General features: G+C 52.1%; 1 protein-coding gene across 1 annotated transcript in view; it reads right to left on the bottom strand.

The window, feature by feature from the left end:
- PRKCA (protein kinase C alpha) overlaps positions 1-25,408 on the bottom strand; it is a 294,600-nt gene that overhangs the window by 49,102 nt on the left and 220,090 nt on the right. Inside the window, exons 6-8 of the mRNA XM_080677648.1 lie at positions 7,966-8,122; positions 6,858-6,992; positions 6,527-6,623 (exon numbers count right to left, since the gene is read on the bottom strand). Coding sequence (XP_080533774.1) covers positions 6,527-6,623; positions 6,858-6,992; positions 7,966-8,122 — 389 coding nt within the window. The remainder of the gene's footprint in view (positions 1-6,526; positions 6,624-6,857; positions 6,993-7,965; positions 8,123-25,408) is intronic.

Here is a 25,408-nt window from a genome sequence, read left to right as displayed (position 1 = left end):
ACCTCCAGGTACAGAGGGCTCTGGACTGGCTGAGATGCCCTGAGAGATGCTTGGCGTGGCTTGGGCCTCACTTTGGGAGCCGCCAGTCTAAGTTCTCTGAGGCCTCCGTGGTCCGAGTCCTTGTGAATGCCACGCCCACCAGGCCAGGCATACTCTCCATAGCGAGCTACCTCGGAGCCTGGGGAGTTGGAGTTACTAGGACCTGAGCAAAGAAGCTTGTCCTATTTCAGTTAAGGTTTTGCTTCCAAGGCAGAACAGAAGTACAGAGATTAAAATATCTCTCTTTTGCCCTGGCTGGTGTGGCTCAGTTGGTTGGGCGTTGACCCGTGCATGGAAAGGTCAATGGTTAGACTCCTGATCAGGACACATGCTCAGGTTGCAGGCTGGGTCCCCAGTAGGGGGCATGCAGAGGCAGCCATCAATGTTTCACTCTCACATCAATGTTTCTCTCTCAGAATCAATAAAAAAATCTTTTTTTAAAAAAGAAGTGGGTGCATTTATTACAAAAATAAAACAAAAATCTTTCAACTGATGTGCATTTTATAGATTCCCCTCCCTGCCCTTAACATCACACAGTTTACAAAGTAAATAAACTATTGAGGGACTACAGAAAAAAAAAAGGCAGAATCCATAGGTTTTCTGTTTAGTGTTCAAAAGGTCATTGGCAAGTACTCAGTTTCCATAGTAACAGTAACAGCAGGCCTGATCAAATCCACAAATACCTACAATTTATCTGAAGGTCTCCAATGAGCTACCTTCCCCCGCCCCCCATTTCAACGTTCTGATTAGATAAAGTCTTCAAAGACAATGGAGGCTTTTGGAAAATCCAGTTTCAATAACGGTAAACAGAAAGATGCCTGCTGGCTCTTTCCACACCTAACCTAGCGACAGATGTTAGTTTAAATGTTTTAACTGGAATAGGAATGGGATACTATTAGCTTGTCCATCAGTAATAGGGTCAATCTCAAAATGTCTCCGTGGGATAAATAAAAGGAGCTGCGTATGTGACCCTCAGACAACCTGCAGAGTCCATCTCCTGGGAGGGTGATCTTCCGGTCCAGTCGGGACCTCTCTCCCCACCCAGAGAGCAGCTCATGCTAATGGACCAGGAGCACCCTTGTATTCTGGCCTCTTTGGGTTTGGACCCCCATGCAGTTCTGAATGGTCACAATGGCGACAGTGACAATAAAAACAGAAAAAGGCCTGTGTGCTTTTAGCTTATTTTGTTCCATTAAAAAAAATTGATCTAAAACAAACGATGACAACGTCGAAGAGCCTGGCCCCCTGACAGCAGGGAGGGTGTGCCTCACTGAAGGAAGCTGCTGACTCCTGCCAGGGCCTCCAGTGACTGTCAGCAACACGTGCAGCAGGCAAGCGGCCCCCCAGGGGGGGGATGAGTTCAAGTCCATTTGCAGCGAGAGAGCCATCGACAGACAAATCAGAAGCAGTCGTTGTGATGCTGGAGTAAGAGGATGGGTTTCAGGTTTCATTGTGTTAAACACTGAGATATGAAAAGTGAAGACGAGAGGGGAGTCCTGAGCCGAGCCTCAGGTGCTGTCTGCCCGAGGGCGCCAGGTAGGGCCATCAGCCCTGTGGCTCCATTTCTCTATGGGAAGCAGGATGGGGGAAGGTCTGGGAGCACAGGAGGAAAGCTCTGCACCAGAGGAGAGGGGGACAGAGGGGGGACCAGGACCTGGGGAGGGAGTGGCTGGGCTCCAAGGGAAGGGCCAACAAGTGGTCCTGTCACTCGCCTCACCTTTCTCCTCCCCCCAAGCCTCCTCCCATTTTCCTGATTCTAGGACAACCCCACGTCTGGAGGTAGATGTGGTCTAAATGGCCCCGGGGGAAGGCTCAACTGGCTGATAAACACGACACGGACATGCTCACGCTCGTCAACAACGTGGACACTGACACGTGGCACTAAGATCCTCTGGAAACGTTGGGAACAACGAAAAGGTGTGGTCAGACGATACCTTCCCTTCCACCTGGGATGTGGGATGTCACACACCACCCTCTAGGCATAGCTCAAGAGGCCAATGGTCCAGACCCCAGATTTTGTAAAAGACCAACATGGAAACCACAGAGATACGGAGCTTTCCTGCGAACACAACCAGCAACGAAGTAACTGCCGTTTCTGTGGCTAACCTACGGCTGCTACTACCCTTATGCTGTGCCCTCTCTCCGTGTGGTTTATGTCAAACGCCTTTCAGATGTGCTCACTTTTGAGTCTCTAATGAGGACCCCACAGCACTGCGTGGAGGCCAGTGCGGACGACTCCTTGGTGGGAGACTATACTCCCCTGACAACCGCCGAAACCCTGTTCTGTCCAGAGTAGCTGACCCATTGCCAGATACACAAAGTTCCCAATTCACAAACACATCATGTTCCAGAAACCCATCTAAATTTACATGGGGATCTATTTTCCCACAGAAACAATGTTATAAATGGTGGTGATGTTCTAATATGCCTCTATTTCATAAAATGGCTCGACTTCAGGACAGAGAGCATGCCCATTTCTTAGAGCATACTTTCAAAATAAAACAATGTTTTTAGGGAAGCTTCAGAATTAAAAAAATACACACACACACACACACATACACACACAAACCCCACCCTCTTTAACCCAGTTTCTGCAGTGAAACATTTTGATGATGATGATAAGAGCTAACAGTTGTATATAAGTTTGCTTTTAGGACTTTTCTATTAACTAATGTAATCTTTAAAACACTATTATTGCCCTGGCCAATGTGCTAAGTGGTTAGAGCGTTGGCCAGCGCACCAAAGAGTTCTTGGGTTTGATTCCTGGTCAAGGGCACATGCCTGAGTTGCAGGTTTGACCTCTGGCCCTAGTTGGGATGTGTGAGGGAGGCAACCAACAGATGTGAGATGAGTCTCTCTCACATAGATGTTCCTCTTTTCTTCTCTTCCTCCGCCCTCCCTCCTCTTCCACTCTCTCTAAAAATCAATGGGAAAAATATCCTCCGGTGAGGATTAACAACAACAAAAAAATCACAAACCAAAAAACGCCCACATGACTGTTAAGACAGTGCTGCTCATTATTCCCATTTACAGTGAAGCCACGCACAGGGAGGTCAGATGGTTAACAAAGGGCAGGAGCCACGATTTGACTCGAGTCCAGGGCTGAGCCAGGGGCTGGTAAACTGGCCCACTGGCCACTCTGGTCTGCGCCTGCTTTTGTAAATAAAGTTTTATTGGCACCCGGTCCCATCTGTTTGCTTACATGTTGCCTGTGGTTGCTATTGTGCTACAAAGGCAGAGCTGGGAGCTGCCACAGAGACCCCTACTTCGTAAGTACTTACTTGGAACCTTAGGCCTGCAAAGCCTAAACTATTTATTACTGACTTTTTACAGAGGTTTTCTGAGCAAGGGCTACAGGGGTCCTCAAACTACGGCCCGCGGGCCACATGAGGCCCGCCGAGGACATTTATCCGGCCCGCCGGGTGCCGCTGCCTGTCCTGCTTAGCAGCCGACTCATCCCGGGCCCGCAGTGCGCATAGGAATTTGTTCATAGTTTGTTTTTTAAAACTATAGTCCGGCCCTCCAACGGTCTGAGGACAGTGAACTGGACCCCTGTTTAAAAAGTTTGAGGACCCCTGGGCTACACCATCCTGCGGCCACCTCGCAGGGAAGGCAGACCCTCCTCTCTGACGCTCGCACGAACCTCCCTGCAGGCAGCAGAGGCCTGGAAGCTGGAGGAAGCCCAGGCACCTGATGTCCTCACCAGCGACAGGCAGGCCAGAGGACTGCTGACTGGCACAGGGGGGCCTCACGCTCATGCCTCAATCAGCTTCCTGCCTCATTTCCAAAAGGATTTGAAGCAGGGCCCACAGGAACCCGGCAGACAGGAGGGACTGCTTGCTTCCATTCATTTCTGGAACGTTATCGAACAAAGAACAGATATGTATTGTACGTTTCTGACTCAGGGACCTCTTGTGCTTCATTTGAAGACGACCATGGAACAGGTTAAAACCTGCCGACGCTCTGCCTTGGAGACTGCGGTCAAGGTCCTGGTCAGTTTTGTCTTCCGGGCGGATGAATGGCTCCCATGGGACGATGCCTTAGAGGGTAAGGTCATTTCCAGGCATCCCAGGAATTTCCTTGGCTCCTAAGAGCTTCACTCACTGATCATTCTGCTGGCAAGGATTTTTTTTAAATCAACAATAAATTTGAATTTTTTTCCACGTTCTTATCAGATGAATACAAGCACAGTGGCAGAGTTATGACTGCTCGGGTATTTTATTATTATTCTTTCTTTCATCAGACTGAATGACTTCAGATTTCTAGGGAAGGATTTGAAAGCCACATTTCGGGAACTCTTTCTAGAAAATAGAACTGGACGTAAAAAGAATAAGCATGGCCCAGAGTAGTGATTTTCAGCTGGTGTGCCACAAAAAGGAATTTTTAAACATTATTACCTGCCATTTAGCTAGGGGCCCGGACCTCTCCCCGCTTCGATTGTCAAATAAAAAAAACAAAAACGACAACAGCCAACACAATAGCTGTCCGATGTGAATGAATCCAAGTTAGGCCTATTTTTTTTTTTGGTCAGATCAGCAAAAGGTAGAATGTGATTTTGGTGTGCCGAAGAACTTTAGTCACTAGTGTATGGGTGCCCCGAGTTGGAAAGGCTGAAAATCGCCGCCCTCGAGGAGGGATGCTGTTCGGTGAGTGAGTCCCGCTCCTAGAAGGACCAGCCGTCATGCGGTGTTTCACCTGATCTGACTCACCTGACGTTTAAATGAAAACCCCTGGTACTCAGCTGAATGAAACTGTTACCAGAGGCTGGGAAAGCATCTATAAAAGAGTGGTGGGGTGTGGGGGGACTGGTATGATGGAAAGCAAGTCTGGAATGCAGGTCCAGGGAGAGAAAGGAACAGAGAGGGGAGGCTGGAGACAGTGGGAAGCGATCCAGTTGTGACTGGGGCCTGAGCGGGAGGGCATGGGGTAAAGGCAGTCCCCCCAAGTGTATCCTGATGCCTAATGGCACCTCATTTGGGAGGGCTGGCTGTCCCCCAGCTTCTCAACAGTTAGGTCCTGGGGAAATGTCGCAATGGTCACGTTTACAAACCCCCACGAAAAGCCGCTGTATGAGCAAACCCCTGCCTCAAGTGCGACCCGGACATCCCATTCAAAGGCAGGACGGCCGGCGTCGGAACATCCTCGGCGTCTCTGACACCATCACCGAGGGGCTTCCTGCCCGTTGTGTTTTACAAACGCTCTACACAAGCAAGCTAGCAGAATGCCAGCAGATCTAGGAAGCACACGCTGAAAGACGATCAAAGAGAAAGCTGGATGCGAGTTCGCACAGGCGCCCCCAGCACGCAGCTCGGCGGACATAACCTGTCCCATCTGAGGGGACGCGGCCGCGGCCGGTGCTCCACCGCAAAGGCCACGGCTCTCCCGGGAGGGAGGACAGCCACCGGCAGGACACACACACACAGGGCCGCTAACCAGCCTCTGGGGAGAAACGAAACGCTGCACTTTTGGCCGCAAGCCCTCTGGTCCGTGTTTCTTTTTTTGAGTTTGGAACTCTGACCTTTATAAAAAGCTGGACTCACTGCCCAGAAAAACAGGAAGGCCACTCACCAGGAAGCCCTGGAATGAAGCACTGAAAGTGGGTTAACGTCTCTCCGCCAGCAAAGCAAAGTCTCCGCCATCAACACGGTGCCCCCTGGTGATGCCCGACGCGCTTCCCCTCAGCGGTCCCCGCCCCTGTGACTGCTAATGACCGCTCTACGGCGGGACGGCCCGTGAGGCTGTTTGGGGTCCTCTGGTCCCTCCCCAACGGGGGCATCTGAGTGATGCTGGCACCCGGTGTCCCCCAAGTCTCTTCAGAAGGGTCGTCCCTCAGACGGGCCGTGTGGCTTTGGGGACGGGGCTCCTGTCCTCAGCTTGGGGTGGAGGAGGCAGTAGATAGTCAAACAAGTGAAGAAAAAAGCAAACAGGAAAAGGGCTGTGCCTGGCAGCGTTGCGTGAAGCTACTCCAGCCCTGACGTTCATCCCTGTGTACCTCCACTAGTAAACATCACAAGGCCAACAGATACCCAATGGGGAGAAGAGAGAGCTGGTGGCTTTTCCCACAGATCTAGAGCAAACAGGAAGATGCTGGCGAATCAATGGCCTCCAAACACACTCCCAAGTGAAGGCCACAGGGACCCCCTGCCCTCTGGAGGAACACAGCCCCTCCTCCTAACGGGAGCCCTGCCCGGTGCCCCAAGACGTGCGAACCAGTTTCTTAGGCAGAGATCAGCCGCATCCTTTTCCCAGGACGTTTGGTTCCCATTCTCTCTTTGCTAACAGACACAGAATGCCCACCGCTGGCTAAGGAAACGCTGACCGGGGAATATTCCTGGTTTCAAACAAAGAGAAGGAGCAGCATTTAAGCAAAGAGCGTTTAAGCGGCTCTTTGCCTTTCCGCCGTGGGATGTGACCACACAAGCCTGGCCCTGCCTGAAGCGAAGCTTTGTCGAGGAAAGGGGCTCCGGCGGTTGTGGGGGGCCCTCACCTCGAACTTCTGCCTGAGCTCCGCGTTCCCCTCTTCGTCCCCTTCTGGAATGGGCACGTTGTAGTACTCCCCTTCCTCTTGGTTCAGCAGCTTGTACCTTTCAGAGACGGGAGAGGGGAGGAGTCAAGGTCCCAGGCTCACAACCCTTCGCCCTCACCCTCGGGTCTGGCTGCTTCTGGCAGGCATCCCACGGGGAGAGGACAGCCAGGCGACCACACAGCCCCCGGTCCTTCCAGCCTGGAACCCGCTGTTCCCAGATCTCTAAGTGCTCCAAGGCTCCGAGGCGGCCAGCCCTGGGTGGACAGAGACATCATCACCGGGGCTTCCTTACCAGCCACTGGCCGGCATCTTCATCAGCTCCGAAACGCCAAAGGAAAGGGACCCCATGAAGTCGTTCCTTGTCGTCCGGTCCCAGTCCCAGATTTCTATGGACAGCCGCCGGTCTTTATCTGAAGGTTTCAATTTGCTACAAACGAATAGACACGCACACGATTATCTGGATCGTGGTTTCCTGGGAGATACCCCATGCTCATGATCTGAGCTTGAGATTAGTAAAAAGTATATTCAATTCTCTTCCTGTGACTCCCCACTGCCAACAAGGAACCAGCATCCTGGCAACCAATGCTCTAGACCAGGGGTTAGCACGGGACAAATCCAGCCCGTGGCTTGTTTTTGTAAATAAAGTTTTATTGGAACACAGCCATAACCATTTGTTTATATATTGTCTATGGCTGCTTTGACTCTAGAACAGCAAAACTGTGTGCCTGTAACAGAGACTGTAGGCCTGTAAAGTCTAAATGACTCACGATCCAGCCTTTGACAGAGCACAGCTTGCCGGCCTGTATTCTATACGACTGACAGCTATCTTCGCGGCTGACCCAGGGAAACGGCTCCCTGTGCTCTAGTCTACAAAGAGGACTGCGTGGCTGTGCTCTCTCATCCCTGGCTTGTTTATATCCCCTTTCCTCTACCTTCTCCATCACTGACCCACTTTAAATGCTACCTCCTCCAAGAAGACTTCCCTGCTTAAAGGCAAGGATGACCTTCCCATTTTAGTGGCAACGGTGGCGTCGATGTTACTCATTGATTCCATGCTTTAAAAATGATTATTCAAATTCTTACATCACACTTTGACCCTCACATGCTTTTCTATCATCTGTAATGTAAGAGAATTTTTGTGCAGAGTAGATATTGGTGATAATTTGGGGCCGGCATCATGAAACTCTTGGTAAACCAAGTTACTGACCATCAGACATGAGTGACCTGGTTCCACCCCCACCCCGCTCCCCCCCCCCCTTCCCCCGCAGCCTGCAAAGCCTTCGGAATGAAGCCATGTTGAGCGACAGCTAGAACAAGCCCCTCAGGATCTCCCTCCACAAGGCGAGCGGTGTTGTGGCGAGCAGGGAGGGCACTCGGTCAAGGAGAGAAGACACACTTACAACGTGAAGGACTCGTTCCACTGGGGGTTTAGTGTGGAGCGGATGGTTTTGGTTTTTTGTTTGCTTTCATTCTTGGGATCAGGAATGAGTTTGAGCTTCACGTATGGGTCTGAAAGTCCATTTGGATCCATGGGGATTAGATTTTTCGCATCTTGTACTGTGAAGGGAGAAAGAGGAAAGATGAAATGTTACAAAAAAATAAGAGAGAGAGAGAGAACAGACCCCCACCCAGGAGGCAGTGGACAGGACAGCATGCGCTTTGTGGCTTGGCAGCCCCGCTTTCCAATCCTGCCTCCTTCACCACGGAACCCTGGCACGGAAACTCACCGTCACCAGCCTCTCTCCTCATCTAGGGAAGTGGACGGGGTGTATTTCCAGTGGCTTAGCGTTGTTGGGAGGATGAAATGAAATGAGGTGCTATGGGCTTTACACAGTTGGTGGTTTGGGAAATAGAGGAGGGAAAAGAGATTCACGCTGTGAGTGCCCGCTCTGTCCAGGCAACCGTTTGGGACTCCTCCCCACGACCCACAACTTCGAACTCCCCAATCAGGTGGGTGGTCTCCAGGGGACCTGGCCGCCTCGGGCTGCCTGAGAACCCCCGGAACTCCGGCAGAAGGCTTCGAATGCAATGCAGGAAGACCAGTCTCCTGAAACAGCGGCCCAAGGATCACAAAAGGTTCAACACTGGAGCGTAAAGAGAAAGCTCCCGACACGGCATGGAGATGAGCCACAGGTCTCTCCCTGCAACGAAGCACTGGAACGAGAACCAGAGCCTTTTTAAAAAGCAGGAAAAGCCCGAATGCCGAGCGAGCGCTGAGCTGCATTCCAGACGATCTCATCGGAACCGTCGAGGCTGCCAACAGGCCTCCTCCTCGCGGAACGACTGTGGGTGTGGCTCTGCCATCAGCCCGCACAGTGACACGGGCATTTCAGGCCCAGCTCTCCTGAATGGTGATGAGTTAAAATATCAACAGCATTTACTCCTAAAGCTGTGGGCTCCCCATGGAGACGCTACCATTTAAGCTGAACATGTAAGGAAGCTATCAATTCCCAACGTCACTGACGTAGACAGTGGGTCCAAATCCCCGTTTCCAAGTGCACGGAGGACAGCATGCCGAACACCTGAATCAGGATGGGCAGCGACCGACCTGGGTCCCACCTGCCCAGGACGCGCGGGCCAGGCAGGCAGCCTGCGCTTGAATTCTGGCTCCGCACTTCCTGGGTGTGTGACTCTGGGCGAGACATTAGCCTCCCTGCACCTCGAGTGTCTTCACCTGGAAAACTGTCCCTTCCTGTGATTATGCAGCTTCCACATATAACGTGCTAAGGACAGTGACAGGTGCACAGTGAGAGCCCAATGACGATGATGATCAGTAACGATTACGATCCTCGGGTGTGAATCCACATTCCTGGCACAGAACACAGGCCGAAGGGACGCGCAGGACTGGCAGCCCACGCACTGGCAAGCCAACCGAGAAGAGCGGCGCGATGGGGAAATCTCCTAACGTGTGCGACTGCACGGTGCCAGCATGGTCTTAAACTGAGCAGAGGCGTCGGAGGGTGTTCCCACAGGAGCAGCTGTGGGGAAGCTGGAAGAGGGGAGCTCGGGGGGCGGGGGGGGAGAGGGAGAGAGAGGGAGAGAGGGGGAGAGGGAGAGGGAGAGGGAGAGGGAGAGAGAGAGGGAGAGGGAGAGGGAGAGGGAGAGGGAGAGGGAGAGGGAGAGGGAGAGGGAGAGGGAGAGGGAGAGGGAGAGGGAGAGGGAGAGGGAGAGGGAGAGGGAGAGGGAGAGGGAGAGGGAGAGGGAGAGGGAGAGGGAGAGGGAGGGAGAGAGAGAGGCGCAATACAAGCGTGATGATCAAAAGGGCGAGAGGCAGGGGAGAGAAGAAGGGGCAATGCAGTCAGAGGTGGTAAGGACGCTGCCCTCCCTTCCCCAACAGGTGCTGGCACTGGGTCTCCACCTCACTGCCCACCGGAAACAGCTGGGATGTTTGAGCAAAGAGTGATGTCCACCCGAGAGTCTGACTTCATTGGTCTGGGCTGAGGCCCAGGCACGAGCATCTAGTTGGCTTCCCAACTGAGTATCTCTAAGCGTGGTCCCTGCTGGCATCACTGGCACCATTTGAGGACTCAGACCCTTATTCACGTTAAAAATAAATCTACTCACTTTTTAATATTCAGGAGTTAAAAAGGCAGCACTCAAAACTGATCACTGTGGTACATGGGAAACCGAGACTGTGTGCCATCAATACAAAGTTGCCAGAAAAATAAATACCAAGAAAACACAACAGTGTTCCTCATTTCCAGCGGATACAGTTGCCCGAGACCTGGCCTTGGTTACAAAGGGGGAACTTAACGAGGCTTAGAGTGTTAAGAAGATTCCAGCCCCAGATAGAGTCTTTTTTCTAGGTTGAAAGATGATTGAAGGGGAACAGCTCTCTCACCACGTCATTTAATGCTTTTGAATGTCAGTTCAGTACCTTCAGAAACGGTCTCAACTACGACCAGCAGTCACAGACCACTGACGGCCCTGCCCACAAGGGAAGTGACTGGGGTGGGGCCAGGGACGCTAATTCTGAGGCAGTAAGGGTGTGGGTATTTCAGTCCATGAGCACCAGGGGGGCCAAGGACAGACAAGCGCCTCATTTCTTGGCTTTCATTCCTACAAGAACCAAACTGCTGGGACCCACAGAATTAAGATAGGAAAAAAAAAAAAAAAAATCATGGCCCTAGCCGGTTTGGCTCAGTGGATAGAGCATCAGCCTGCGGACTGAAGGGTCCCGGGTTCGATTCCGGTCAAGGGCATGTACCTTGGTTGCGGGCACATCCCCAGTGGGGGGTGTGCAGGAGGCAGCTGATAGATGTTTCTCTCGCGTCGATGTTTCGAACTCTCTATCCCTCTCCCTTCCTCTCTGTAAAAAATCAATAAAATATATTTTAAAAAAATCATGTTGCTTTGATAAATAAATGATGGCGAATGAGACTTTTTGGTGAAGCTCTATTGTGAAGGTAAATGGTCTCTAAACACAGCCATAGAGAAGTGACGCCTGCCCCTTGCTCATTCAGCTGCTGCAGCCCTAACCGTGCTCCCAAAGGGGCCGGGGCCCCACAGGGAAGGCAGGCAGGCAGGCAGGCAGGCAGGCAGGCAGGCAGGCAGGCAGGCAGGCGGAGCGCGCCCCCCCTCGTCCGTCCGTCTCATCAGCATTTCGGCAGCCTCCGGGAGGGCACATCTGCGCTGGAGGAATCCCTCTGGGCGGTGGAATTCGCAGTTTCAGAATGAAAGCAGGTTCTTGATTCCAGAACTTAAATAGGAACACAGAGTTGCCTGTTTTGAAATGATCAGCTGTCAAGCCTAGTGCTGAGAAAAGCCAGCCTGGGTTGAAAGGTTATTTGACTTCCTGATAAGGTATCGTTCCTGGCCTAAATCCATTCAAATACCATGAGGACTGGGAAACAGCCGAGGTGCCGCCCAGATCCCTGATAGAGCGGGCGAGGCCAGCCCAGAGCACGTGCGTTGTGAGTGTGTTAGCACATCGGCTGGGGATCCACATGGAAGGTGCACCGTGGAAAAGAGGAGAGCTGGCACCTAGGGATGAAGCCAGGGAGTTGGCCAAGGGCCTGCCTGGTGGGGGAAACATGGAGCTGAGGTTGGGGCAGGGGAGGGGGTGGGAAGAAGCGACCGCCATGCTTTCTTGGGGAGAGACAAGCTAGACCCACAAGGACTTGCGGTCGAGGGACTGTCTGATGTGCATCTGAGGACAGAGGGACAGTCGGGCTCCCTCTGCTGTGACAGAGGCTGTAGACGGTGGCTCACTTCTCGGGCAGGATACCGTGGTGGCTAGAGGAGGGGTTCGAGTCCCTGCTCTACCACTGCTGAGCTGGATGCCACTGGACAAAGTGCCCCCACGTCTCAGTGTGCTCATCTGTAAAACAGGAACAGCAGCAGGGCCATCTCATCGGGCCGCCGTGGAGGCTGCATGAGTGAGAGGCCCTGGAGCGAGCGAAATGAGTCACAGAAGCACTTGCTGTTACTAACAGTCAGGCCAGTGCTCCCTGGGGAGGACCCGCTTCCTCCTGCTGCCTGCTTTGATCCGAGCCTCTGACCTCTGACCCTCTCCTAAAGCTTGGGGCGTCCTGGCTGGGGGTGAGGAGAGAGGGATGTCTCCTAAGAGGAAGGAGCCCCACTCTTGTCCTCTGCTGCTCTCTCCTGTCTTGGAGAAGCTTCGGAAGCGACCTCTCTCCTGTGTGCTGGTGCCTGCTTCTTTCTTTCCCCTCGAGGCCGAGTTAGGTGCTTTTGGAGAAGGAGCCCGCCCTCCCGGGCAAACCTCATCTGCAGCCTCCCCCCGGGGCATGCCAACCCCAGCTCCTTCCAGCAGCCACAGCAGGCCCCACCCAGGGACCAAGTGCCCACCGGGAGCACGGTGAGGCACCACTGGGCCCTTCTTCCCTTATGCGGCCGCTGCGCTGGGAATGGGAACTTGAGGGGGCCTGTGCCCAGCAGCCCCGGGGAGCAGACAGGCTGGCCTGCGAAGGGGCGGCCGGCATGGGTGCGCCATCGCTTCCTGGTGAACCTGGCTGCACTTCCCACAGAGCCCAGGCTGGTCCCGCGGAGGAAGCCGCCCTCCTAGCAGCCTGTGCAGCACGTCCAGGGCCCAGGGGCCGGGAAGGAAAGGGAAGCCCTCCAACTGCCCCCCAGCTCCGAGTCACGTGGAAACGCAGCCTCGCCGCTGGGGTCTCGTGTTCCCTCTGGACACACTTCCCTGGTTTGTTCGCTGGAAGAACACCTGTTCTCAGGTCTGTTCTCGCCTTGCCTTCGGCTGCAGCTGCGGCTGCTGCGAGGAGAGCGGTGCCTGGGCGCTGCCAGGGCTCCTGCCGGTTCCGCAGGAGCCAGCCCTCCGCATGCCGGCGGGAAACGAGCGCCTGACAGATGCTTCCGGAACAGGGCTTACCGAACACCCTCCATGTGAGACGTTCGGGGGCGGTCAAGCTGTCTAGCGATAGGTGAGGTTCTGGGATGGGGGGTCTGAGACACAGGCCCTGGCAAAGGGGGGGCGTGCCACAGGTGGTGGGAGGCCTCCAGGTGGGCACAGGTCACCGCAGAGGAGGGCGCCTGCAGGCTGCAGCTGGCCCAGGAGCGGGCACAGAGAGGCCCACCTTCCAAGCCCCATCTCTGATGCTCACAGTTTGAACTTTGGGGGCGCAGGCCCACCCTAAACCCCCCACCAGATTCTTCACTCTCTACAAGCCACGGACCCTTTAACACAGCATCACAGCTTTATGACAGCTTGCGGCACCCGTCGGCCCCAGCTGAGGACCTTCGCTGTCTGCCCTGACAGCCCGGCTCTCCAAGGACTGAGAGCCAAGGGACAGCAGCTTCCTCCAGGCGACTCCTCCTGCGGCTGGGGAGGGGAGGCGGTCTGGGCGCCCGGGGAGGTCCTGGCAGCTGGATGGAGACCTGGCTGGGAGCTGCCCTTGGGTGGGAGGTGTGAGTGAGGTGCTCCGTCCAGGGCAATGCGGTGGGTACATGTTAGTGGCGCCCACTAGCGGCCACGCTCAGTCTGGGAAAACGAATGCTGCATGTTGCTGGGTGAGGTGAGCTCTGGTCGGGATTCAATAAAACTGTCCGCAGGGAGGAACAAAAGCCACCTTCTTCTCTCACAAACAAATGAGATCGGAGAGATTTCCAATCCCAGCTCGAGCGACATGGTGTGTTGGAGGCTCCCCAATACAGACGAGAGGCCAATCGCCCGTGTTCTCTGCTGTTTTCCTTAAAACCGTATCTGCATTTTAGGACGCTCCATCCCCTGGTCCACAGTCCCCGGTACGTGGTGGCACGACTTGGGGGCTGGCGTCGGCTCTGACGGGTGGGTTGCTAGGTACGTTAAATATTTAACTGCACCCAACCGTTCACATTTACTATTTATAGGACCCCAGAGACACCTCCCTCCTCCCCCCAACACACACCCCTGGGGCCAGGCTCTTGGTTGGTAATTCTTTTGAACCCACACTGCCTCGCATGGCACCTTGGCAGGCACTCAGTCACTGGCTGCTAAATTCACCATCTCCAGGCCACCCCTGTCCTGTGCTTTTGGGGTCATGCTGCCCATCCCCGGACCCCTGGAGCACAGCTGTCCACCTATCTCAGGGCTGCTGGCCCTCACAAGACCCATCTCCTCTGACCTTCCATCTTCTGATGGCCCAGCCCAGAGTGTCATCTCTACAGATTGACAGCCACTTGACCGTGGGGGCTGAATCCCACCCCACACCTGGGTGTGGCATGTCCCTCTCCTCCCCCAGCCACCCTCCCACCCCACTCCAGGGTCCTGAGTGCCCAGTGGATTCTTGTTTGGCTGAAAAGCGAGAGCAGACAGGAAAGCTTGCACACGGTTCATCTCTCGGTTGCAGTACATAAAGCTTCCATTTGGAGGGACTGTCGGCCAAGGAGAAACCTCACAGGCCTGTGCCGGGGAGGATCAAGACAGGCCGGAGGGAGTCAGGCACTCTTCAGACCACAGTCTGTGCTCTGGAGAAATGATCGCCGAGCCCACAAAGATCAAAGGGCAGAGAACACAGCTCCAGCTTTCAGGAAACACGTATCAGAAAGGGCAGTTTTCTCCTGGGAAAAAAATCGCCATGTAGAAATCCTCAGGATTTCAAGAATGAAATGCAAAGACGTCATCAACCATGAATGATTTCTGACTAGGTAACCACAGCCTGTGATTCTGCGAACAAACTGGGGCCTTGGTGCTGTTCAGTTGTGTGATTTTTAAAAAAAATATTTAAAAATATTTAAATTGATGTCAGAAAGGGAGGAAGAGGGAAAGAGAGAGAAATATCAGTGATGAGAGAGAATCATTGATTGGCTGCACTTGCACACCCCACCTTGAAGATGGAGCCGGCAACTCGGGCATGTGCCCCGATTGGAATCAAACCATGACCTTCTGGTTCATAGGTCGACGCTCAACCACTGAGGCACACCAGCCGGGTGGTGCTGTTCAGTGTGATCCACTTGTTCCCGTTCTGCTGTGCCAAGCCAGCGGACACCGTCCAGGTTGATGAGACTCATACAGAATTTCGAATTTCATCTCTTCCATGTTGATATGACCCATTCGTTTGTAATATTTATTCCTTTTTGGCCAAAGACAAAGGCAGGAAGAATGAAATGTACTAAGAATACACCTGCTCAGCCATCCCCATCCCACTAGGCAGAATCCATGCAAAAACCTGGGTTCAGGGACACAATCATCTCGCACTTTGCACCTCCTAGTATTTGTGGGACGTCCTGTTTCCTCAGGGAGACTCACTGCTTGGTGCGAAGAATGTGTTTTCTGTCCTGGTGAATTCAGTGGCCAGTCACGTACCCCAAAACATAAGCCAGCAACCCAAGTCCCATTGGAATAAAAATGATGAAAGAGAACTGAGAGGCAAGAAAGGGCAGCCCCTGGGAACAGATGGTAAATATTTCACCACTTTTTCTTTGACAGTCAGTGCAAAGTAAACATTTCTGCTAACGTTGCCTAAGCCTGATGTTCTGAAAGGAAATCGAATCTGGCTGTGAGAGAAATAAAGGTTTCTAGGTATTGAGAGACTGGTATGATTCTAGAAAAACTTTAAAAAATATTTTTCTTACTAGAGGCCTGGTGCACGAAATTTGTGCATGGGTAGGGTCCCTAGGCCTGGCCAGCAATCGGGCCTGATCGGGGCCTTCTGGCTGCCGGCTGGGGCCTTCCTTCATTCCGTGCTGCCCTGGTGGTCAGCACACAGCACACATCACAGTGAGCGATTGAACTCCTGATCGACCTCCCGGGGGGACAATTTGCATTATATATATGGAGAGAGAGAGAGAGAGAGGGAGAGAGAATATTGTAAGACTAATGGATACACATATCGTATAAAAATCTAAATACAAACCCATGTCACCCCAATAAATTCAATTTAAAAAATCTAAATGCATAAAGTACAAAGAAGAAAATTAAAATCACCCCAACTTCCACTCTAAGTGAGAACCCCTGTTGGCATATTGGTGGTGTTTGCCGCCAGGCTCTCCGCTCTGCATATATCTAGCTTGAAATCCTTATTTTTTATAGAGTTTATATCTATAAACACAATTTTAGATCCTGCCTTTATAACATAACAGGGCATGCTATGACAACATTTTAAATGCCTAGCATCCCCTTATCCAGCTATATGATAATTGATTTAATCAACCCCTGTTGGGGGCCATCCAGCCAGTTTAGAATTCTTCACCTTCATTAATAACGCAGCTGCCCTGGCCAGGTGGCTGGGTGTCATCCCGTGTACCAAAAGGCCACCAGCTGGATTCCCAGTCAGGGCAACATGCCCAGGTTGCAGGTTCAATGGGAGGCAACCCATCTATGTATCTCTCTCACACAGATTTTGTTTCTCTCTCTCTCTTTCTCCCCCCGCTCCATCCCTCTCTCTCTAAAATCAACAAAAGCATTAAATAAACAGCAACTGATCACATTCATGCATAAATAAATATTCACCTGAATTTCTGATTTTTCCCCCTCAGGGTACATTCTTATAAGTGGATCAAAGGGCACAAAATCATTCAAGATGCTTAACATATATTGGCAAACTATCCCCTCAAGCGTGTACCAAAGTCTTACCGAGGGTGTGGTGAGAAAAGTAAAAAATGACATTGTAATTTTGGCTTCTTTGATGCTCTCTGAGGTTTAACTTGTTTTCTATGGTTATTTGCCACCTGTCTTTCTTGGACTTACTCTCTCTTCAAGTTTCCTACAGGGTGTCAGTTAAGGAATTTTCTTACTGGCTCAGAAGAGCTCTCTAGAGGTAAATGAATGAAAATGGCTCTTTGGCCTATTTGTTGCAAAATGCACTTAGACTTCATTTACTGCTTCTAGAAACACCGATGATCACGTTTTTATGCAGTTAAACCTGTCAAACATTTTTTTAAAAGTTTCCTCCATTTATTTTAAGTTTAGAAAATCCCTGCCCTTTCTGGGATTTTTCTTTTATTATTTTGTTTCTTTTCTATGTTTAACTTTTAAATCCATTTGAAATTTATTTTGGTGTGCAGGGTGAGGCAAGATCGAATTTAATTTTTTTCTTGCAAATGCTCAGACAACTTTCCCGACAACACTGGGGAGTGAGCCCCGCCTTCGCCACTGGGCCCCGTGGCCTCTGCTTGTGTCTGTCAGGCCACAGTCCACTTTGTGCCAGTTCCCGCAACAAGCCCGTGCCCCAGTGTTCTAATTTCCAACAGGTTTGGAAATAGCCTTTTCCGTCCAGGTGCAATGAATCAGGGCAATGCCACGTGGCTGCTTTGTTCTGTTCACCTGATAAATCCCTTTATACCTCTCTCTGTCATTATATATTAAAAAATACCACTGTTGCCGAAACCGGTTTGGCTCAGTGGATAGAGCGTCGGCCTGCGGACTGAAAGGTCCCGGGTTCGATTCCGGTCAAGGGCATGTACCTTGGTTGCGGGCACATCCTCAGTGGGAGGTGTGCAGGAGGCAGCTGATCGATGTTTCTCTCTCATCGATGTTTCTAGCTCTCTATCCCTCTCCCTTCCTCTCTGTGAAATATCAATAAAATATATTAAAAAAAAAAAATACCACTGTTGCTGAAACTGGTTTGGCTCAGTGGATAGAGCGTCGGCCTGCGGACTGAAGGGTCCCGGGTTCGATTTCGGTCAAGGGCATGTACCTTGGTTGCGGGCACATTCCCAGTGGGAGGTGTGCAGGAGGCAGCTGATCAATGTTTCTCTCTCATCGATGTTTCTAGCTCTCTATCCCTCTCCCTTCCTCTTTGTAAAATATCAATAAAATATATTTAAAAAAAAACACCACTGTTTGCGTTTCCCTTCATCCTGTTTGCTCAAACGGACTCCTGTTCGTGTTTTATGGAGATGGTGTATTTTCCCATTCTACAGAAGTTTATATGGAGTTTTCTCAAATCCCCTTTTGTAGTCTTTCACTCAGTAACCCATTTTCAAACACATTCTTCATATTTCCCTTCCCTTTATACACATACTAGAGGCCCAGTGCATGGATTTCGGGCACAGGTAGGGTCCCTAGTGGTTGCCGGCTGCCTGCTGGGGCACCTCCCTTCCCCTGGCCGCCTGCACCGCAGCTGCCAGCCCCGCCCCCTGGTCGAACTCCCGGTCGAGGGGACAATTTGCATATTAGGCTTTTATTATATAGGATATTCATTCATGGGCCACATAGTATGTGTATGTTTTCTTTCTTTGCTCATCTTGATTTATTATTATTATTATTATTGTTTTAAAAAATATATTTTACTCATTTTTTACAGAGAGGAAGGGAGAGGGATAGAGAGTTAGAAACATCGATGAGAGAGAAACATCAATCAGCTGCCTCCTGCACACCTTCTACTGGGGATGTGCCCACAACCAAAGTACATGCTCTTCACCGGAATCGAACCTGAGACCCTTCAGTCCGCGGGCCAATGCTCTATCCACTGAGCCAAACCAGTTAGGGCTCTTTGCTCATTTTTAAATGAAGAAACCAAAAGATGTTCCCATTGGCTCTGTCCACTGTCTACTTGGCTACTGGAGAACTTTCCTCAAGTTAGCCCGCACGCGCACTCCTGACCCAGTATCACCGTGTCTTTGTGGACCAAGTGGGCACATGTCCATTCCCTCGTGCATGGCAATCACACCCCTGAGCCCATGGCATCCGTTTAGGTCCCGCCGACCCCGAGGTTCTTACTTTCATACCTGTCCCTGTCCTTCACCCAAGGGCTCAGGGCCCTCAGGATGTACTGTGCCAAGACCAGCCCTTTCCCTTGGCCTGTCCTTTGCTTTTCCTTTGGAAATGACATTGTGCGGAATGACGCGTTTGAGACGCTCTGCAGTAAAGGGGGACCTCCCAGTTTTCCTGGCTGGAGAAGACCTGTTTCTCTGAGCCTAGGGGAGGTGTACAGACCTCTCCTGCCTTCTCCCAGCAGCTCAGGGCTTTGCCGTTTCATGGACCAAGGACGGCCAGACCACTGATAACCTTTTTCTTAATGCAGACCCATGTCGGCTGAGAAATTTCTCTAAGACAGCAGTAGGTGGTTTGTCTCAATTGTGGCTTCTGTCTTTTCCTGGGCCTCCTTAGCGTTTTAGGGGCCATGGGAGAGGCTGCATTTCGGAGGTCACGAGCTGGTTCGCCGAATTCAATGTAGAAATCCACCGCTTACTGAAGCAGCTCTCGGAACCCCACTGCTTCCCCAAGCGTGGTCCATCGGAAGGCGGACCGATTCTTCTCGACCGAATGTCGGTCTCGGTTTGACCTAAGCTGCCCCCCTCATTTCTCATGGCAGACACTCTGCCTGTGCGTCTTACTGTCCCCTTGTCACTGGGTGGGTAGCTTTCCGACGTGCTTCCCCCGGTGGGGGTCTGCCCTTTAAAGGTCAAAGCTGTCTGTTTAACTCAGTCCTACATCGTCTCATGGGTCATTTCACCTCCAGCTATGATGTTACTAAACCTTCAGATGCTCCGGACGGGGCGTACAGGGCAGGAGAGGCCGGGGAAGCGCACAGGTGAGGAGCGTGGGTCTCCAGCCTGCTCAGCCCTCCACCTGCCGCCTTGGGCAGTTTCTAGTGGACCATGTAATCTGTCTAGAAAGCAATGAGCTGCTTGGAGTAGGAAATCTCCAAAATTCCTTCCACTGTGCACACAAACTGCCTGCATGCGGACTGACAGCATGCTGATGCCTTGGTTTTCATGGATGATCCTTCTCTGTCCACAGTTGTACCTGGATACTAGGTAGTGAACGGTCCTTTACACTGTCCTTCATCCCGGAAATAATTCTCCAATTTGGGGTCGAGGGTCACGAGAAGGCTTGGAGAGCTGTGGCTGCCCTCCCTCCCAGGATGTAGATACAGAACTCTGCATATACTTTTGGAGGCCTCCCTGACCCCGGGGAGTGAGGGTAGGTGGGGTTCTGAGCACAGAGCTGAAGCCCAGATCCTGCCCTAAGAGAGACCTTGTCACACAGACTCCAGGCTCCATCAGCGGGGGCCAGAGCAGAGCTCTGCCAAATCCCCTGAAGAAGACAGGAGCTTCCCAGGCTTGTAGGGCCACCCGCACCCATGTATCGTCCTGTGGCTGTAGCTTTCTCTTTGGGGCGCTCCGTGGCTCTGAGATCGAGGGATGCCAGGGTCTCCCAGTTTGAGGGGGTCGTCTAGGTCAGTACAGTGGGCGGAAGCTCCCTCGGTGAGACCCAGAACCGAACGGCGCGAGACCTGGAGCGGTTGCGACAGCTGGGAGTCCAGGAGCGCACTCCCAAGGCCACGTTCTCAGTCCCTGCTCCACGGGGACTGGGCGAGGTTAGGGGTCCGCTTGTGGATTTGCCTTGGTACCAGGCGTGACCCGGGACAGGAGCGATCTGCCCCATTTTCTAGGCCGCCCAGGGAGGGAGGCAGCTACAGCTCTCCAAGCCATCCTTGGCTGTTTTTGGAAACTGGCCAGGCCAGGAAAGTGGTACCCCTCGGTCTGGTTGCTTCCCCTCCATCTGTGCTTAACGCAGACGGAGCCGAACTGAACAGAACCGGGGAGATGAAACTGAATTGAATCAGACCTGGCTCTGAGGCCGCTGCTGATAAAATCACAATCATTCACATCAGCGTGGCAGACAGAGACAAAAATGTTGGTTGGTTCTTTTTTTTTTTAAATTGGTTCTTTATTTCCTTTTCCTGGGAGTAGCTGATTCCTCAGGAGACAAACCCCGGGAAACCTGCTTCTATCCCCTGTACACAGGGGTTCAGTGCAGACACCTCAGAGGCCGGTACCCCAGGAACTTGTTCTGGGAACTCACCCGAGGGTGCCCATGTCCTGGGGGCCTTCCCTGCAGGCATGTCCTGGCTGATGCCTAGTTACGGGCGCCAATCCACATGCCCCATCAGTGGCAGGAGAGGGACCAGCTGTCCCCCCCAGGGCTGTGCCCCCACCTGCAGGACCTCAGACCTGATCCTCTGAGGGACACACCTATCAGGGGCTATTGGGGGTTCATGTGAGTGAGAGACTCGGAGTCTTTATCTTTGGAACATACATTCCTTGCAGAGACAGAGAAAGTTATAATGATGAGCCATTTTTCAGCCTTTCTATCCATTGTACCATCGCAGTCTTTAATCGGAGAGTACGAAGCTGAAGATGAACGTTAATTAAACTTAAGATGTCAAGGCTAAGAGATGTTTACCTGGCAAAGCCTCTTATCACCTCAACCACAGGCAAAAAGCAAAAAAGATCTGGGCCTTCTCATTACCTTTGGGCTCTTTGTTTGACTGGGCCCAACTGTCACCACCTCAGAGCAGCACCAGGGGATCAGGTGCTTCTAACCTAGTGCGGGACTCAGTTAATTCTGCAAAGACAAGACTGGGGACTGAGTATCTCAGACATAAAATTATTTTTAAGTATGTTGTTTAAATTGATTTTAGAGAAAGAGGAAGGGAGAGGGAGAGAGAGCGAAACATCGATGTGAGAAACATCAACCATCTGCCTCCTACACGCCCCCTGCTGGGGACTGAGCCCGAGAATCGAATGGGTGACCTTTCGGTGCACAGGATGACACACAACCAATGCAGCCACAAGGGCCACGGCGTGGGTGTCAAACTTTTAATCCCGTGAACGAACCAAGGTGCTTGCACAACACCAGGCTGTGGGGCTAAGGTGCTCACGGAATCAGCAAAAGTGCCAAGCAGAAGGAAGATGAACTGGCCAGTGTTGTTAGGGCCCACAAGTCACAGGCGAACCACAGGATGAAGATGCTAGCCCTTGTGAGGCCCTATGAGGTGGGCCTGTGAGAGCTAAGTGCTTTGGGGAGCACCGAGTGGAGAGGGCCCTGCCGTTCTCAGCATAATCACCCTGGTTTACAAACGAAGCAGGAGACACATCAGTTTCCTTGCGGTGGGGGTGATGACTCACAGGTAAAACGCACCTGGATTTTCTTCTCTCTGGCTGATCGAGAGCCAGGTAGACTGGCTTCACGGTCAACTAGCTCATTCTCGCAGCTGGACTTCCTCAGGAAAGCCGAGTTCCAGGGGCGAGAGGCACCCGACTGCCAGGGCCAAGCAAGCAAGCAGCCTGCGCAACAAGTTGCCCGGGGGTAGCGTCGTTTCAGGCTCAAAACGCAGGCCGCGGGCTTTGTCCAGTCCGCCTGCCCTAATCGCACGCTGGCACCTGTCCCGGGTCATTCTGCCTGTGGCCCCATTCAAAGAACTCTGCTTCCTGGGGGCTCGGCCATCACTAAGCTTCCTTTCCCCTGAAAGTCCAGCATGCTGCGTTACAGCTTCCCAACAAGAGGAGGTGATGAATGGGGCCGGCGGCTGAATTGGACACATGTCGCTGAATCTGAATTGTTTCTTTATCCTTGGCTGTTTTTGGAAACTGGCCAGGCCAGGAATAGGTTCATTTGTTCGAAAGGGACTTATGAGTCATATCCAACTTTTGTACAGAAGCTCAGACCCTGCCACTCCTCCTTAGTCATTTCATGGGCTCCAGTCCCTACCCCCAAAGCACCTGGGTGCACACCCCTGGCTAAGGGCTTATGGCTTTGGCATTACCTGTTGTTGTGTCTGCTCAGCACCCCCACCTCAAAACTCTGATAGGAAGTTTGCCTGGCATCTGCTCTCGCTTCATTATTCCAGGAAAAGAAAAACGCCTGCCTTGGTTTGAAAAGGAACCCTGACTGTCTTTAATTAAGCGCAAACTTCGCACTAATTACCAAACGGGAGGTAAAGTACAACCACTGTTCTTCTCAGCAAAGACCGTCCCCCGTGGGGAGGCTCGGGTGCAGAGCTCTGCGCAGGGGGCCCTTCTCCTCAATTCGAGCGAGGAGTATTTTAGAACCACCCCAGCAGCTGACACCTCAGATTTTCTGGGTGGAAGTGCCTCGGCGCTGAGCAGCACAGAGCTGATGTCCCCCTGCTCCACGGCGACGCCATAACCAGGTCACGTGCAGACACGCTAACGGGAGGCTGCTGCACCAAACATGCGACAAACAAATGCTTGGGGGCATCCGAGCGGCCTGGTGCTGGAGGGAGCCATCGGGCAGCACCGGCGGCTCCCAGCTTTGTTGGATCAGAGAGGAAACGTTTCCATTGGTGAACGAATGATTCCCAAACACGGGATGCTCACGTTTCCCACCCTTTCCGCATGAGGGGCACCGATCTGCTCTTTGTTCCACTTCCACCCCTTTAACATCCCCCCCCACCCGAGGTAAAAGGAAGTTTCCAAGGAAATGGTTAAAAAACCAGCATGTGCAAGCGTCTGAGGTTCCTCGCTTGGCTGACGCATTTCCTTTCCAGAAGGAGATGAAGTTCTTTGCAATAATTTCATGGCAATTAATCTTGTGCTTAAATGATAATCCTATAATTAGAAGCAATTAAAATCCTGCACCGGAATGACCTGCTCAGTCAGTGTTGATGTCCCTATATGTTAACGGGGTAATCTTGAAAGAGGCCCCAGAAATAGTTTCTCTCTTCCTGGGGATGCAGGCATTCAAAGTCAGCTCAAGGATGCTTCTTCCTGGCAGGAGGCACTGAAGTCCAAGTGGATGGAAGACTGAGGCCCCCAGAAAGAATCCAGGGCACCCTGGCCGGTAGCTCAGTTGGTTAGGACGTCGTCCTGATATGCCAAGGTTGTGGGTTTGATCCCTGGCTGGGGCACATACAAGAATCAACCAATAAATGCATGGATAAGTGAATCAACAAATCAATGTTTCTCTCTCTCTCCCTTCCTCTCTCAAATAAACAAACAAATTTTTAAAAAATCTTAAAGAAAAAAAAAAAAAGAATCCAGGGGCTTGAGATCATCTTAGGCAGGAGAAAGGGAAGCCACGCCACGTTCAGCTTGGACACCTCGTCAAACACGGCCTTAAGGAAATGACACGGGCGACTGCCCCTCGCCCTCGCCTTGCTGCCTCCCACGAACACCCGGTGACTAAGCCGCAGGGTGGAAACCGATGCTGGGATCCGTGCACGGAGCCCTGCACAGGAATAACCACCCGTAGGAGGCACTCGGCTAGTTGGTGCACATCTGACATTTAGCTCTGCCAAAGCTAGGTCAGGATGAGGCACCCCCGTCAGGAGGTGATAATGAAATGTCTCTGAGAAGATGCAAACTCTTTCTTGGCTGTGTTTCTCCGAAGGACCCCAGGTGTCACGTGGCTTCATGCATTAGGCTAAAACGGGGTCATTTAAACTTGATCCAGATATAGGGCTAATAGTGGGAAGAGTTGCCTGGATTGGGGATAGAGGAGCACAGTAGAAAGCGGAGTGATTTTTTTTTTTTTTTAATGTAGTGCCTACTGGATACTTTCATCATCATCATCACCATCTGCTCAACAAACGTGCATTAGGCACACATTCAAGGTACTGGGTGGAGTACAGGGGATAAGACACGACCTCTGACCTCCGAGAGTGGAGGGAAACCAACATATAAAGTAACCTACATGAAATCCCATTATAAATGTTATAAAGAGCAGGGGGAGAAGTGGTCATGTTAGCGAGGCAGGAACTGCTGGGAGAGGCTGCATAACGGTAACTGGAACAGACGTTGGAAAGGCACTCCTGAGGGAGCAGGGACCAGTGGGGCAGAGGTGAGGTGTGGGAGGCAGCCCTGACGGGGAGCAGCACCCGCTTTTCTTTCTAATAGGAACACAGTGTCAAGGGGTGGAGGGACACGGGCGAGGAGGGTATAAGGGATAAGACTGGGGAGGCAGGCCCGGCTGGGGTGGCTCAGTGGTTGAGCATTGACCTAAGAGCCAGGAGGTCACAGTTCGATTCTGGGTCAGAGCACATGCCTGGGTTGCAGGTTCCTGGCCAGTAGGGGGCGTGCAGGAGGCAGCCAATCAATGATTCTTTCTCATTATTGGTTTCTATCTTTCTGTCTCCCTTCCTCTCCAAATAAATAAAAATATATTTAAAAAAAAAAGACTGTGGAAGCAGGCCAGGTACTGGCTGCTGAGGGGTCACCCCGACATGTGACACCTGATATTTGGGATGTCCAATCAAGGAAGAAGGCCGAGTCGATACATCCGTTGCCAACATTCCAGCCATCACCTGGAAGCAGGTGCATCTGCACGGGCAACGTGCACACCCTCCTCTGGTCCAAGCAAACTGCCACTTCCTTTTCGCTTACAGGTTTTCCTGTTTCCTTCGCAAAGGATGTGCTTGGGTGTTAAGCACGTCCTTCTGGGGGACAACGGCTAGAGATGGGTGCTTCCATGAACTGTGGCACTGCGGGAGGGAGGACAGGTCTGTGATGGGAAAGAACTGGGGCCAGGAAGGAAAAGCCAGAGGCTGATGATGAGAAAGGACACCGTAGTCATGTCACACGCCTGTCTGGCCATCTCACGCCCCATCAGAATGCATCCTGAAGGGGACGTTTCCATCCTTGCCCGTTTTAACCCTTCACTTTAAGGCAGGGGAGTTCAGCCAGATTCCCTGTGCCATG

Source organism: Plecotus auritus (genome assembly GCF_963455305.1).
Source record: "Plecotus auritus genome assembly, chromosome: 7".
NCBI classification, from domain to species: Eukaryota; Metazoa; Chordata; class Mammalia; order Chiroptera; family Vespertilionidae; genus Plecotus; species Plecotus auritus.
This window is presented reverse-complemented; position numbering and strand designations above follow the sequence as displayed.